Genomic DNA, 16,944 nt, shown 5'->3' with positions numbered 1-16,944 from the left:
AATTTGGACTTATTAACAGCCCTGTTTACAAATTAATGGGGAAGAAAATTTTCCTTAATTCCCTAGTTTTTAACACCCATTTTAGGCAAAGAGAGAGAGAGAGAAACGACATTATGTGTACCCTGGAGTATACACCTCAACTGTAGGAAGTCCCTGTTTCTGCCATCAGACCCCTGTTTCTTCTCCCAGTCTTATCAGAGAATGTTATATTGAGGCTACCTGCACTCTTAGTTAACTCAGCAGCCACAGAGATAGAACCCTGAAAGCAAAGAAAGCTTCAGAACAGCAATGTGAGGAATGAAAATTTGGTGTAACTGAAATACTACAGTTTATTCATGCTTCAAATGAATCATGGATGAAATAGGCCTTTGCTCAATTACTTTGGAAGCCAATCACTAAAACAGTCTTTTTATGGGAAAATGTCTTCTGAGTTCCAAAAAAATCAATCTACAAATGAACTTATAGATGTGTTTATAAATTCACAATTATTTGGTTTAATTTGAAACCTTTTTCAATTCTTCTCAATCATGCAACATTTACTTGGTTAACCTCCTTAGAAAAACCTATTAAGACTAAACAAAATTATTTACAGTTTGATTACTATCTCAGATTCTTTGTATGTGATCTAAATAAAATATTTTTTATCTACCACATAGTTGAAAGTTTTTCTAGTAAGACCCAAGGAAATTTTTCATATGGCACCAATTATGACCTCAGTTATCATATTTAAAATTTAACCTCTATGCACTCTAAAACATGAACATGTTATTTAGTATACCTTTATATTGCCTGTTGATTTTTCTTTTCATCTTATTTTGATTTTTGGCTCAAACATTATGATACCATCTAGATGTGAAAATATATGTACATCCAGTGGCCTTCTCCAATACATTCCTTTTTCTACAAGACCTCTTAGATCTGTATTCTGGGTTTGATTTTTCTACAACTCTGACTTACAGGAATGCTGAATATAATCTAAAGTGTTTGTAGAAAAGGGTGTTATAAAAATGGAAATAGAACAAGAGCTGATTAAAGCTAAATCTAAATTTAGATGGGCTCCCTTGATTAATGGCATAGCAACAGTCTGATGAGTGATGGGTGGAGAACATCCACAATCCACACAAATCTAGATTCAGTAACTTTCAGAGTGAAGACTCTTATCCCTACCTTAGAATTAATTTTTAATAAAATGCTCCCTCAAAGAAACATGCAGAAAGACTAAAGAATTTTAGCAGCACAGTCTACCTGATAATAGTAACTTTTTAATTTTAACTTTTTCAAACTTAATGCACTCTGTAGGAAGAGACAACTGGTTACTGCCAAAGCCAAAGCCTCAGGTAAAGTACAAGTTCATCTAAATAGGGGAATTAAGCCTGTAGATCCTAAAAGATCTAGAGAACACTGCACGATGCCTGCTGCATCATTCCAAAAATCTACATTTGTTCAGGTACATTGATCAGGAAGGGGAACGTTTGCACATTTACTGAAAAGAAATTAAATGCCAATGGCAGGCGTTGGTATGTGACTTGAATGTTACATTCCGTACTTTACATAGTAACTTCCAAGACTTTATATGGGACATGGAGTATGTGTGTGGGGGACAGGGGGAGAACAAAAAACCTATTATCTCTTATGTATTTTTATTGGCCATACAAGGTAAATTCTTCCTCATGAGTGTCAAGCTTCTAACAGGCAAGTGATAAACTGAATGAGAGATCCAATGAGAAACTTTAATTTTTAAGTATAATACATAGCTGTAATTAATTTTTAAAACCTGCTTTATTAGCTAAGCATTGTGTAGTGTCATGAAGTAAGGAAGTGCTCTAAAAAAAAAGGAAGAGCATATAGAAGAAACATAGGAAACAATCTGAAAGAGCTCCTAATGGCCGAGGCTAGAACAATTTTAGCAAAAAATGAATAAGGATAGTATTGAATTGAAACCCAAAGAATAACTATCCATGAGTCCATAGTGCTATAAATAAATGACTGAATTAATAAATAAAAGGAGAAGGAACAACTCTTCCTTACAAAACAAAATTCCAACTAATAATTGCAGGATAAATAAAGTACATTTAAAAAGTCATCATTAGAAAACCACAGGAATAATTGTTGCAGGCATGATCCACTGGTGATGCTAACATTGGTGGGTCAAAGTTTAAGTTTCAAAGTATCTCCCCCCTAAATATTTCTTAATGATAAAAGGGTAAATGTTAATCCTACAGGAGAGAAACACACAGAACCACCTTAACCAAGTGATGAAAGTTAACTTTATCGGTAATAAGTCACATAGACGTCATGGGCACCCTGACATGATGCACTAAGAGGGCACATCACCGATGTGAATTCTCTCCCAAAATGCATAACCTCAATCTAATCAAAGGGAAACATGACACAAACCAAGATGAGGAACATTTTACAAATTACCTCCATGAGTTACTCTTTAAGAGTGTCAAGGTCATGAAAGACGAAATTAGAGGAGACTAAAGAGACCACAATAAGTCAACTGATAGGCAATGTGGCATCCTGGACTGGATCTTGGATTAGAAAAAGTACATTAGTGGAAAAATTGTGAAATCTGAAAGAAGTCTGTAGTTTAGTTAACAGTAATGTACCATATAAATTTCTTAGCTTTTATCATTGTACTGTCTTTACAAAAATTGTTAACATTAGGGTTAGCTAGGTATGCAATATCTGGAAAACTCTCTATTACTTTTACAACTCCTCTGTTAAGTCTAAAATTATTTCAAAATAAAAAATGAGTAAGTAAATAAGTCAGTAGGTAGATAGGTAGATAGATGATACATAGATACATAGATAGATAAAATATGTAAAATATTTTATTAAAATATTAAAATATGTAAAATATGCTTAGCTTCTCTGTATCCAGGCTGAGTTATATATCAAAGAATGAACAGAGGTTAAACAATAAAAATAGGGATCATAACTAGCTTAGATAAAAAAAAAAAAAAAGTTATATGACCTGGTCCCATTCCTCATTCGACCAAGCTATGTGACCTTGGGCAAGTTATGTAATCTCTCTAAGGCTCAATTTCTTCATCAGTAATGGATGAAGCAGGGTACCTACATCATAGAGCTGGAAATGATGATTAAATGAAATAAGCCATGTAAAAGGAGTAACATGCCTGGTATATTATAAGAACTCATTCCGTGTTAACCATGGCGATGGTGATGATGGAGACAAGATTGACAATGGTGACAGTGAACAGCTTGTCTATGCCTGGCCACTGGACACGAAGCCCTTAAGGATATATCATCTCCACACCTCAGCCACAGAAGACAACACAGCTCTGGTCTGCATACCACTGCTTCAGGTTCTGTCAAAGCTCTTTGATACCTTCTCTGCCCCTTCACATCAGTTTTGTTGAGACGTTTATTGAGCACTTACTGTGTGACACCGTACTAATTACATTAGGGTAGCAAGAACAAAGATAAAAGAAAGGATCTTTGCTTCGGAGGGAAAAATACAGTTGACCCTTGAACAACAAGGGTTTGAACTGCAAATGCCCACTTATATGTGGATTTTTTTTTTCAATAAATATTTTTGAAAATCTTTTAGAGATTTGCTACAATTTGAAAAAACTTACAGAAGAACCTTATGATCTTTCTTAATATTTTCTTTAGCTTACTTTATTGTAAGAATACAGAATATAATACAGATAACATACAAAATATGTGTTAATCAATTGTGCCATTTTTAAGGCTTCCAGTCAATAGTGGGCTATTAAGTAGTTAAGCTTTTGGGGAGTTGAAAGTTATACAGGGTTTTCAACTATGCAGGGGTTGGTTCTCCTAGCCTCTGGTGTTCTAGGGTAAACTTTAGACATGTTACTTGACTAGTGGAAGAATTCTGTCTAATAGGTTTTTCCCCCCCAAATAATGGTAACATCTGGAAGGCAACTAAATTCATAATCAGAAATTTTCCCTCAAACAACCACATAGTAAAATATTTATTATCTACAATAAGGATATTCCAAATGGAGTATGGATACTCTGGGAGCACACTTTTTTTTCAAAGGAATATGTTGGCAGTTGTCTAGTTTTAAGGGACTCAGTCTCCAGATTCCCAAACTCAAGATCCCAAAACTGATCTGCCTGGGAAAGTGACTGTCACCTGAGCTGCTTCTTTCTTACCTCCTATTTTACAGCTCCCTTTCATCCACTAGACAATAAAAAGGCAAACTAGCCCCATGCCCAATCTATATAGTGCATTGTCCTAGGATAGTAAATCTCTAGTGGTCAAAAAAGGGACTATCTAAAAATTGACAAATAAATTTCTTCAGTAATTGGAATTACTTCAGTGACTAATTGACAAACCTTTCACAGCTCGGGTAAATTCTAATTTTTCCCTTTCTACCAAATTGAAGAATAAATGAAGTAGCTAATAGAGGTCAAAGAATTGAAGGGTATTTGATCTAATGTGGTAATCCTTCCATTTACATCTAAATTTGTACTTCAACAATTTTTCTTCTGCTTATCTAAGAAATCAAGAAAGAAAAAGGAAGGATGGAAAGAAGGGCTGAACCATGTGTCTTTTTAGCAATGCATAATATTTACCCACAGATAAATGAACAAATGAAAAAAATGCTCTATCTTATTAAAAGATTGATTTCCAATAACATTTTACTTTTTATGTTTGCTACTTATCATTGCAATATATTTTTGTGTTAGGTTTAAGTGTCTACTGATAATTATAATGATCAGTTAATGTGGAAAATATTTTTCAAACTTGGATGTTATGGTTACATAAACTGAAAAATGAAGTTCAAATTTCAATTTCTATATCCATTTTGTTGCAGAGAATTGTGATAGATAATCAATAAAATACTTTCAAGCATAAAAATATTACATTAGGTTAATATTCTGTGGAGGCAGTGGAATAGAAATACAAATTTAAGGAGAAAAAGAAATGATGCAAAATATCTGTAAAAGAAAACTTTGTTCCCGTATTTGTGAATAGTTATGACTGATAGCACATTGCTATGGTATCTTAAAAATACATATAAAAGAGTGATACACTTGTTTGATTATAAAAAATATGATATATGTCCAATATCTCAAGTTACATGCTGTATAACCATTTAAATTTAAAATAAGGATTTTAGATGTGAACTTAAAAATATTCATGGGTACATAGTTTTTCAAACATTTTTTAGGCGGTACATAAGCTAAAGTCTTCACTAGTCTTCAGAGGAATACCGTCCGCTCCATACCCAAGAGCTTCCCTTCTCTCTCCACCATATGGTTTCTACAAATTCCTCTGGATGGTTAAAACAGAAAAAAAAAAAGTCAGGTATGAGAGAAACCAAAGATTTTGTTGATATATCAAAGAATGTTTTTCAAACACTAAGTGTGATATATGGATCTAGATTTCCCAGAGGTGTAGCCACATTTGCTGCATTTGCTAGGGGGCCCCCAGGGTATACTCAAGCCCTGATTAAATGCAAAACATCTGTGGGTGTTACTGATTATTTGTCAACAGGAGGAGAGACTGAAGAAGTTGCAGTAACTTTCCCCAAGGTACTTTCCTAGCATTTTATTTTCAAAACATTCCCAGATTCTCTAATGGAGGAAGCATGTTAAATATTTTAAAGCTCATGCTTTCAGATCTCTGAATTTCCGAAATAAGACATAGTTATTGAATATGTCCTTGTGTGATAACCACTTCTTATCAGACCCTTTGAAGAGCCCTGGCATGGTCCTAACATGCTTTAAACTTAAGGAATTATATAAGAACCTCAAGCTGAAAAATTAATAAAGGAAAACCAAGACCTGCAGTCATTAAAACTTGAGGAACTGTGTAAAGATTAAGTTTAGTGCTGGTTATAGACTCTCCTAAGGAACATTTCCATAAACAATTTTATAAAATGTATCAATTATAATCTGTAGATTTGATTGGGCAACATTTCCTTTCAATAGGACTACATAGTATTTTAGAACAATTTTCAGTTTTCTGGAATAAGAATACTCAAAATTAGTCCTTCAGTAATAATGGCAATCTAAAGTAAGAAATGAGGAAACAAAATAACAGCGGTCTCTGCTTTGGTAAAGAGGCTGATTTTAGTTAGATGGGGGCCAGTTGCCTCTAAATATTTTTAGCAAGTATTGGTACCTACTGTATGAAGTTAATACAAAGTGTAATATTAATACCTGTTAATTTGGAATTACCGTCACTGCTGTGTGCATGACCAAAACAGCAATTAGGAGTCAGCAGGGTTCATGCACAATTAGATGAAAAAATGTTTTTGAGATGTAATATCTAAAGCAGTCCTCACATTAGGGATATACTTGTTGTGCATGAACAGCCTACCTGAAGGATGAGAGGTAGGGATGAGAGGGAGAAGCCCGTTCTTGGCCTCTGTAGAGGCAAATGCATTTTCCCACACAGTTCATAACAGCCTCCCCGATGACTAACCTAGAGACATGTATTTCCCTTATATAGAGGTGAAAAAATTTCTTCCTTTTCTCTGTACATTTCCCAAGAACAGACAACTCTATAGTTAACTTTTAATGCCTCTGAGTGGAGGATGTTTATCTGGTATCCCTAGTTAGAATTCATAATATATTTCCTCATAGCAACATCCTACAAATCATAGGAATAAACAAATTGTGGTATTTTTGTAGTAAAGTTTAGCTATTCAGAACTCTCAGGTTTTTGTTACTTTTGTTGGACAAACTTTACTTAGAGCTCAAGACATACCTCTTGAACCTCTATAGTCAATGCTATTTTCTTTTATGTGTTCCCTATGATTCAAGTTTCTAAAATGCATGCTAATGTGTCTTTAAAAGGAGCATCATTTTGTTGGTTATGAGATGGTTATTATACTTTTTATGAGGAAGTGTGACGTAGTGCAGGATGTTGAGTGGTGGACAGGACTAACTACCCTACTGTAAACGGCAAGACAGATATGCTTTAAATTGTCTAAAATTTTCTATATTCTCCTCTGCCTTCATGTTTTCAGCAATCACTTCTTAATTTTGTCTGTGTGCCTCCTTATATCATCCTTCCTCATCCTTCACATCAAACAGCGAGGTGTTAAAATTATATTTAAAACAAGAAGACATGTGCCATAGCTCCATCTAACTGTTTCTATGACTAAGAAGACCATGCACTAATACAAGGGCTTTGTAACATCTATTTTTTTGCAGTGGCATTTTTCTCATTTCCTGCAATTTGGCATTTTGGAGAAGAGAATCATCAAATTATTCAATCTGGATAGCAAAGGTGCTGTTTTTCAATACTTCGAGAGGATTGTGAGTTAAATAGGCTTACAGTGGCTGGCTTGGACACTGAACTACTATTTATCACATTCTAACATGAAAAAAATGTATTTAAAATTCTAAATAAGTGGCTCATCGGCTTCTAGAATACAAGCCATTCTTATGTAGGGAAATTTCTTTACTCACACAGGTTTTATTTCTCTGCTGTTGCCTGGCAACTGAGATGTAGCAAGAGATGTCAGAGGTTAAGGAGCAGACTAAAGTCATTATGGAAAGCAAGCCTTATCAGCATTTTCCATCTAACTTTGTAATCCTTGAAATAAAATAGGTTTCATTGTATTGAATGGTCTGTACTTTTTTCTTTTCAAATGCCAAGTTTTTAGAAACATTTTTTCTTTTTGAATATAGGTCCAGTATACTTGGAGAATTTTAATTATGTACATTGCTTCAAAATGGACTTCTCTATTACACTAGTATACTTTAAAGGTTAAAGTGAAGAACTGGCATTTTGAAGTCATATGTGAAAAGCAGCTTTGAACATATTTTGAAAGCATTCCAAGAAGTAGCAGAAATACACATTGGTTCTAAATTTCCTCACTTTGAACCATTAGTTAAATGTTGAATAAAATTCCATTTTCAAATACACTGGCTTGCTTATTAAATATTATTCTTTAGAGACAGGAATGTGAAATGTTCTATAGGTTTGCTTGTCTCTGAAATGAGAAGGAATGTAATCAAAATTTCAGCATCGTCTCTGGGGTTTATTTCTTTTCAGCCTGTTCTGTACCAAATGCTAGGCCCCTAAGGAATTGCAGCTCATGGATAGTTAATTGCATTTCAGCATGATGCATTTTAAGACTTCTTTTCCAGTGGGCATAACACAATATGCTTTAATGACATCTCATTTCTATGCAATGTGGTTTGTTCCATGACTCCTACAAATTTTTAACTTTTCCAAAGTAAAGGTTTAAATGTAAGGCAACCTAAGTTAGAATCATATTCTATGTTAGTTTGAAGTGGTTCTAGAATTTTAATCTCTGCTTGTGGATCTTCCCTCATTTCATCTCTGAGTGAAGCCATCAGTTAGGTGGTCTGTCCTTAAATTTCCTTAGAGAAAATTAACTTCATCGTTCCTCTTTTGACTCCCAAATACTTTGGCAATCCCAAACTCCCAGTTTAGGCAGAAATTATAAACCAAGATTCTATGTTGAATAATTCTTATCAAAATCCCAGTTGGGAGAGAGATATTCATGAATATAACTGCCTGAAGGATATGATGACTACTTGTTCCCCTAAATTTACTTTTAGACAGAACTGTGTACTTACACTCATTGGACCTTTTAGACCTACTTCTACTCAGGCTTGTGCAGCATGTTGATGAGGTCATAATCGATACCCACATGAGTCTCGCTATGTCTGTTACAGGGTATTGGTGAAGTCCTTGTCCTTTACATTATTCTTTAAAAGCATCCATGGAAGAAACCCTTTAAGGTTTTGGAATTAGAAAAACTTAGGTTTTTATGTCACAGAAATTTCAAATTTGTCACTGATCACATTATCTTCTTCACTTTCACTGCTAGGAACCTAACAGTCAAGTCTGCAACCTACCTCTACCAACTGCACAGGCATTAAGGCATGCGTCTACTTGTCTTGGTTTTACTTTTTTTCTTTCTGTGTATTCTTTTAACCCTGATTTCCTCAATAATATATTCTATTTGAATAATTGGAGTGCCTACCTCAAATGTGCTTTAGAGCAATGCAGAATATGAGTTTAAAAAATTAACAACGCACATAATAGTTGCATGGAGGATAAAGAAGATAATCCTCTTATTCTTGTTCTCAGTTCTCTATTTCGTGATCCAAGTGAAATTAAGGCTACTACATGCCATCCCTCCACTTACTGCTACTGTGTGTCCTGACATCCAGAGATGGTAAGAGTTCAGAATAACAGGAGCTGGGAGGGCATAGAAGAGTGAAGGATAGAAATCTCACTCTTTGGCAGCAAAGAATTAAAAGTAAATTTCTCTGGCTACAGGGTCACTTCTAAGGGAAGTCAACAAAATGCCAGTCAAGAACTTCTTGCATTAAATCAAAGGTGACATTTAAAATCCTGACACATCCAATTTGTGTAACATAAGAATGTCAACTTCACCATACATATTTATGAAGTAGTTTGTTCATATTCCTGCATGAGCACAACATCATCATTTGTCCTCTACACATATGCAATTCTAAAAATTATCCCAAACTTGTTACTATATATTCTACCCCAAGTAAGAGATAAACTTCATTAAAAAAAAAAATGAGCAATATAGAAAAGCTGCATTGCTTTAGCTAATTATGATGGTGATATTTATTATCAAAAGCAGTTATATATCGCCAATAAATAAGATTTGAATATTTAATTTAATAACTATAGTGAGGAAATATAACTGGACCCTCAGAAGCTGATGTGGTTAGAGATAAATCGTAGATACTCCAAAGTAGCTAAAATGTGCCAGTACTGGATAACATAATCAATGAGAAAGAGATTTTATATGAGAATGTTCAGAAGCCTATATACACATATCGTTTCATTGGTTTGGTGCAAAGACTAGCAGGCACTCAATATTTCACACCACACTAGTAGACATCACTTTCTCTGTTTTGTTTTTTTTTCCTAAATAATCACCCATCAGGACCCCCCTCCCTTGTAGAAAACAAACCTCTAGGGAATTCTTATAATAATAACTATTATTCATATAATACTTAAATAAGAAAAAATGAGCCACTTATGTTTTTAAAAAATCATACTAGGTTAGACAGGTCAAGTAAAGAATCACCTAATTTCAGTGAGTGGAAAGTGGAATAGAAAGCTAATCTAGGTTCTTTTAAAAAAAATTGCTACTATATGTACTTTTAAATGACAATAATAATATTTTCATGTTAAAATGATATCTGTTTGCAGTATGTGCTTCACAGCTAATACAAAGTCAAAATGCCCTCTCAACACTAATTCTTTCATTATGCAATTTATTTTAATTCTCTAAGCATGGCACAAGATTGTACCATGGATATGAACTTCATATTAGAATCAGTTTTTAAAAATGTAATCCACCAATACCTTGAATGTATTTCACTTAAGGTAAAAAAAAAAAAAATCTAATATGAATCTAATGTGAGTCCTCTGTCATCTCAGAGTCAATATAAACAATTTAGAATGTTTGCCCTTCGCATGCACCTGCTCTTCCTAAGTAATCCACTCTGCCAAAAATAACAACGAAAACCCACCACCATCAAAAACACTGCTATGTATTTCATCTCCCTTTATTCCTTACCTCCAACCTCTTTATTCTTCCTATCAACTGCCTCTTAGATGTCACTTCTTTTTTTATTACCACTCTGATATCTGAGATTTGGGCTAGATCATTTCTCCTGCCTCTAGTCTCTTAACACTATTCCACTCCGTACTCCACTGCACTCTGCCGAAATCTTTTAAACCACTGTTTTCGATGTCACTGTAGCTGTTCCATACATAACCTACAGCAGCTCCCGTGCAGAAAAGAGTTATTTACCCTAGCAGGCTCGAGACACCATCCTTAAAAAGTCCTTCTTGCCAAGCTGGTCCTTGGTTCCCATCTGGAAACCTGGATTTCGGGAGAGTTCCCACCAACCAATAATGGTGGCTCACGGTGCCCAAACTTGTACCAACAATGTCGTTCATGCCGAACATCTGCTTTCTTTTTGGGAGTCTGGAATTTTGATATGAGGCAGAGGATGTCTGTGTGGCCAGCCCCAGTAAAACTCCTGGGCACTAAGTCTAATGAGCTTCTCAGGTAGACAACATGTTACATGTGCTGCCACAGTTTGTTGTTGGTAGAATTAAGCAATCCTGTGTGACTACACTGGGAATGGATCCACGGAAGCCTGTGGCTGGTTTCCCCAAGACCTCGACCCACGTGCCTTTTCCCTTTGCTGATTTTGCTTGGTATCATGTCACTGTAATTAATCATAGCTATGAATATTACTATGCTGAATCCCATGAGCCCTCTTAGCAAACCACCGATTCTGGGGCCCCCAACACAACTCATGGCTCTTTCATTTCTAGCCCCTCCTGTTCAACCTGTAAAGCCTTTCATAACCTGCCCTTACCATTTTCCAGGGGTTTTCACTGAATTCCAGTGCGTGCCCACTACTTCGATTAGACCACCATGGGGGCAGTGGATTTTATAGGGGCAAGTTCTCAGCCTGGAATGAAGAGACTTGGTTTCTGTTCTTCATTCCTTCTCTTCTGCTATTTCCTGTTTAATTCTGAGTAATTCACAATCTCCTTAAGTCTTTTTATCCTTACACATAAAATGTAAATAAAACTACAGGTACAAATAATATCCAGGTGCAAAATTTGGGTTTTCTGTACAAATAATTTCTTACTGATTTGCAACTAAAAGTTACATTCTATCAAAGTTTATTGTAAAGCAAGAAAGCTCTGCCTATTTTCTCTGTAACATCCATTATAGAAAATCATTTTTGTTCTGCAAAAATTTCTGGATTCACTGAAAAAAATGTAAGAAATGTTTCAGAATTATTTAAAGGAAAATATAATAAGCTATAAAGATAGGAAGAATACTCAAAATATCACACCGTAATCTCCCAGATAATCGTATTATTTTTGAAAGTTACTGTCAGAAAAGAATTAAGAGAAATGAGCAACCTAGTAGTTGGCAGGAAAGAGGTTGGATTTTCATTCAGCCAGAGAGCCCCATGTCCCTGAGGACTTAGGGAGGTGACATAAATAGGAAACAGCTTCTTCTGAAACATTAAGAACCCTCTTTGCTAAAAATAGTTTTTCAAGATCAGAAGGTTCCAAGAAGAGAAGAGACCACTGAAAGTCCTCTGAGTTCACTGCTACAGTGCTAATATCAATTACTATTGAAATTCATTTTCCCAACGATCAATACAAGGTCTACAAAAGCCACTGAGGGATCCCTACATAAGACTCTCCAGCTTAAAATACATTCGTAGGCCTGGTTTACGAGCAGCTCCACCTCTTTGAGATTTGGTATCATCTATGCTTTAATGCAGTTGTTTGTACAATTACTTATAAAATAAATTTAAATTATATTTCATTATTCTTCTGTGCGATTCTTGGCACATAGGAAAACAAATTATAATTTGTGAATTGCAAAGCCTAAGCATAAATACATGGCACTTTTGTCTTTGGAGAGCATTCAAACTTTTCTGTTTATTTCTTAAATTTGAAGCTGCCATCACAACTAAAAGCTGTTTCTAAACTTTTTAAGCATGTGTCCTTAAAGCAAAAAATTTCTGATGAATCGGCATGTACTAAGGACAAAGGAAAAGGTGAGATGACATTGTAGTTAAACTCCATCTGCTCTCAATTCCAGATTTTTCTACTAAAAAAAGCAGAGTTTTCAAACCAGAGAAAAACTAGAGAACAATTAGCATAGCATAAATGAACATTTTCAGAGGCATCATGCATTAAAGAATAATTCCTACATTTCCCTGGTTGGATTTACATGTGGACTTGCTTTTACTATTTGTTAAATTCAAAGTTATAATCACTAAAAATGGTCTCTTCTCATAAGTATACATTAATGTTAAGAATACAAAAAGTTTACCTCCAAATCCTAAGAGGGACTTTGAACACAGATAGAGACAGATGAAAGACGGCATGCTGCAGTGCAGCAATTTCAAAGTTACTGTAGCACTTACTCTCCGGCTCCCATTCCTCCAGGAATATTCTCAAGGAAACACAGAAAGATCCAGGATGGTAAAAGCAATTGTTTTACTAAATATCCAGATACTCTTCTCGTGTACTCAAAAACAAGCCAGGAACAGGAAGCAATAACTGCACAGCATTTTATGGTGTCCTTCAGAATCGTCTCCTGATATTTCTTCTAGTTCCTAGGGTATCTTCCCTGCATGACTGTGCAGCACTCACAAGCACTGTGGCAGTAGCTTCCAGCACAGGCACACAGAAAGCCGAAAGTGTCGTAGGTATTAGAAATGGATACTGAATTTTCAGTTTAAGAATGTATATGGATATTTTTTAAATCCTTAGTTTTCCCAATTGCCATATTAATACACACTTCAAATGTCTACAGACAGGGCTATTGAGATCAATGTCATAATTATATTGATTTTTTTCCCCCCTCATTTTGCCAGGATTCCATCGAAGCTCTTCCCTTCCATTTTCTTTTCTCGTATTTCCTCCAAGGGAGTCTGAGTTCACTTAACTTGCTTTAATCTCTAAATTGCAACAATATTAGTAGGGCCACACTGGCTATACCAATAAGCAGAGATTCTCCATTAAACAAATGGGGCAAATTTCGACAAAGCCAGTCCACCAAACGGAAGCTCCAGAGGGAGTAGGGTCTATGCTGTCAATAGAGAGTAAGAACCAACATTTTTTGATTGCCTATTATGCTATATGCCAGTGTTTACAGTGTTATATGTAAACATTTATTTATCCTAATGTCGACTCTATGAACATCATCTTATCATTCCTGTTTTTACAGAGAAATGATCTTAACATGATCAAGTAATATGTCTAACATCTGCCAGCAACCAATAAGAAAATAATAAACAACCCAATAGAAAAGTGATCAAAAGACATGAATATACATTTCATGGCATAACAAACACATAATGCCAATATACACGGGAAGAGAGGTGTATCATTAGTAGTCAGAGAAATGTAAATTAAAACCCCAATGAGATAATCATTCTACACCCACTTAATTAGCAAAAAAAAAAAAAAAAAATCTAACAATTCTAAGTGTTAAAAAACTGTGGATCCATATTTCAAGGAGAGCAAAAATTGAGGCAACAAACTTTTCAAAACAATTTGGTATTACCTCCTAAAGTTGAACATTCATACATCCTACAATTCAGCAATTCTATTCCTGCTCAAGTGAATTCTCGCGCATGTACACAATAAGTTACGTTCAACCAGGCCAAAACAGCTCTCTTTATAACAGTAAAATACTGAAAACACACAAATGCCCATTAACAAGAGAATGTATAAATAAACTATAGTGTGTTTTACATTTTAGAACATTAAAGAATAGAACAAGACAAATGTAGTATAGCATATCACAATATAGATGAATTTTCCCAATAAAAAAATCAGTCTCAAAGGATTACGTGCAACATTATGTCCTTTTTAGAAAGTTAAAAACAATTATAATGAAAAATGTGCTTTTCAGAGTACTTGTAATAAGATTGCACATAAAGGGATGTAAAGAAATAACAAACAGGATGAGGTCACTGAAGGTGGAGACAGGATAAAATGCGAGGACAGCCCGATGTTTAGATCAAGGTTACGGTCCAAATGCTAGCTTTAGTTCGGGAGGTATTCTCTTAGGTGCTTACTGTATTATTTAAAATGTCTAACTAATAATCAGATAAGTAAATAAAGAGTAACACTGATGAGAGTGTATCATTAAACAAAGGTTATTAGTAGTCGAATTTTATATGTATGAGATCCTGAAACCACACAAAGAAGCAAGAAAAAAACCCCAGCAAATTAAAAAAGACAAAAAACAAAAAAACTGGGCCCAGATCATATAGTTACAAATTAAGGCTCAAAATCAGATCCATCGCACCGAACCCCATATTGCCACAAGGGCAGGGGCCTCTGTTCTCAGAGACATGCAAAAATAGTGCAACTTATTCCCATTCACCCACGACTAGGGAGTGACCTTGTCTATGGGTCAAAACTTGAATTGATCAACTTATTTCTCTAAATAGTATAGAAAGGGAGAAAAATTATTACAGTCTAACAGATAATTCTGGGCAATACACAGACTCGCCTAGGCCAGAGTCCTGGAAATACCACATACGGCCTATGTCACTGGAGGGGACTGTCTCACTCTTGCAGTTTCAGTCTCCTCTGGATGCCAGGACTGGCAATGATGGCAAAGGTGAGGATCAGAACGACTAACACTTGTAGTTGCTTAGAAGCCAGAGCGCTTCCAATTTCTTTTTACATGGCCCTCACTACAATCTCTGAGGTATGAGTTATTTCCAATTTAAAGATGAAATGATTGAAAGAAAAAGAGGTTAAGAAATTTTCCTAGGTCACACAATTATGATGGAAGAGTTTTAAAGTCAGCTTTCCCTTGTTCCACTATCTGTTTTTAACAGCTAAGCTATATATTTACATAAATATACAAATATACACATATGCATAGATACGAACACCCATACATGAATATACATGGATAGATATACATAGATATATACTCATATGTATAGATGCACACATGTATGTAGATATGCTCATACATGCATGTATGGACACATATATGTATAGATACACATACACACATACAGTACACACTTATATACAATCTGTATTCAGACATACATATTCACATACACAAGTATAGACACATATGTATAGAAACGCTCATAACAATAGATACATACTCGTGAACACTTACGTTATACCAGATACATGTGTATAGACACATACATGTGTATAGACACACCCATACCCACATATGGATGGATACATACCCATGTACATATATGTACAGAGAAACACAAACACATAAAATGTCACATAGCCTTTCCAGTATTGCTTAATTCATTAACTAAATAAGACTCACTATTATCATTACTTACAGAGGATCTAGTTTTCCTGCATTTGGTTTTCAATATCTTATTTTTAAATCTTTTTAGTTTGGGAAGTTTACCCTTACAGTGTCTAAATATGAGATTCTCCTATTACTACAGTTAGAAGAATATTCTCTCCAACTGGATTTAAAGAGGCTAGACACTTCTATTGATGTAAATAAGTGAGATGAGTATAAGATATAGAAATGCAAAAACAAAACAAAACAAAAAAACCTTTGCAAACATTGACTCTCTAAAATATGTGAGAGCCAGATATACTTAATGCTAGCAGAGAAAGTGAATGGCGCCCACTTTCCCCCACTGACACATGCACTCCATGATTTAGCTCTGTAACATTCCACCGAAAGTCATTCGAGTTTTCGAATCACAAAAATTTAACTTTTTACAAGACTAAGTTGTGGTTTCACCTATGGCTTTCATATGAAAAGCAGAAAAGGAAAAGAAAAAGAGAATAAAGATTTGGAATGTTGAGTTTTACATCAAACTGGAAAATTTCACTTTATGATGTCTCTGTTGAAAGCCCCACAGTGATTTCAAGTCCAAAGACTGTCAGGGTTGGCATCAGATCAAATCCCTAAGGCAGTGGGGCTCCTTGGCCCCTAAACGTTGTTCACACATCAGAGAGGAAATGCAGTGGAGGCTGCAATGTGAAATCGGCTAGAAAAATTGCCAAATACAGAGGAGACAGAGAAGCCCAACATTGCTGGAACAACTTCACAATATCTTCATCCCACAGAGTTGAAAACAGGTACAAGAAAACAGGGTGGGGGAAGACAGAAATTTTGGCAGCTGCCTCAAGGCTGATCAGATATCTGTAATTTAAATACATATCTCCACAGAAACAAAATCACATCTGGAACCTACAATGTAATTTCTCCCAACATTAAACAGATGCTTACTTTTAAAATGCTAAACAGTATATGTTTAAGTATATTCTAAAGCTAATGTTTTCTAAATACGACAACTGCAACTTGGTGTTTTTTACAATGGCCAGATGGTTTTAACACACAGAATGTTAGTGCTAGAAGGACCAAAGGAATGAGCTCTTCCAGCTCTTATTTT

At 35.1% G+C, this 16,944-nt stretch overlaps 1 protein-coding gene across 4 annotated transcripts in view; it reads right to left on the bottom strand.

The window, feature by feature from the left end:
• The window catches only part of EPB41L3 (erythrocyte membrane protein band 4.1 like 3), a 208,975-nt gene that overhangs the window by 150,889 nt on the left and 41,142 nt on the right, over positions 1-16,944 (bottom strand). Inside the window, exon 1 of one of the 4 annotated variants that reach the window (XM_016120915.2) lies at positions 12,858-15,503. The exons of the other annotated variants lie outside the window; for them this stretch is intronic. Within the exon in view, the coding sequence (XP_015976401.2) occupies positions 12,858-12,912 (55 nt within the window). The 5' untranslated portion in view covers positions 12,913-15,503. Of the gene's footprint in view, positions 1-12,857; positions 15,504-16,944 lie in introns of those variants that run through there. 4 annotated transcript variants of the gene reach the window in all.

This window comes from Rousettus aegyptiacus, unplaced genomic scaffold, assembly GCF_014176215.1.
Source record: "Rousettus aegyptiacus isolate mRouAeg1 unplaced genomic scaffold, mRouAeg1.p scaffold_m13_p_12, whole genome shotgun sequence".
NCBI lineage: Eukaryota > Metazoa > Chordata > Mammalia > Chiroptera > Pteropodidae > Rousettus > Rousettus aegyptiacus.
The sequence above is the reverse complement of the archived record's forward strand: the minus strand, read 5'-3'. Positions and strand labels throughout refer to the sequence as shown.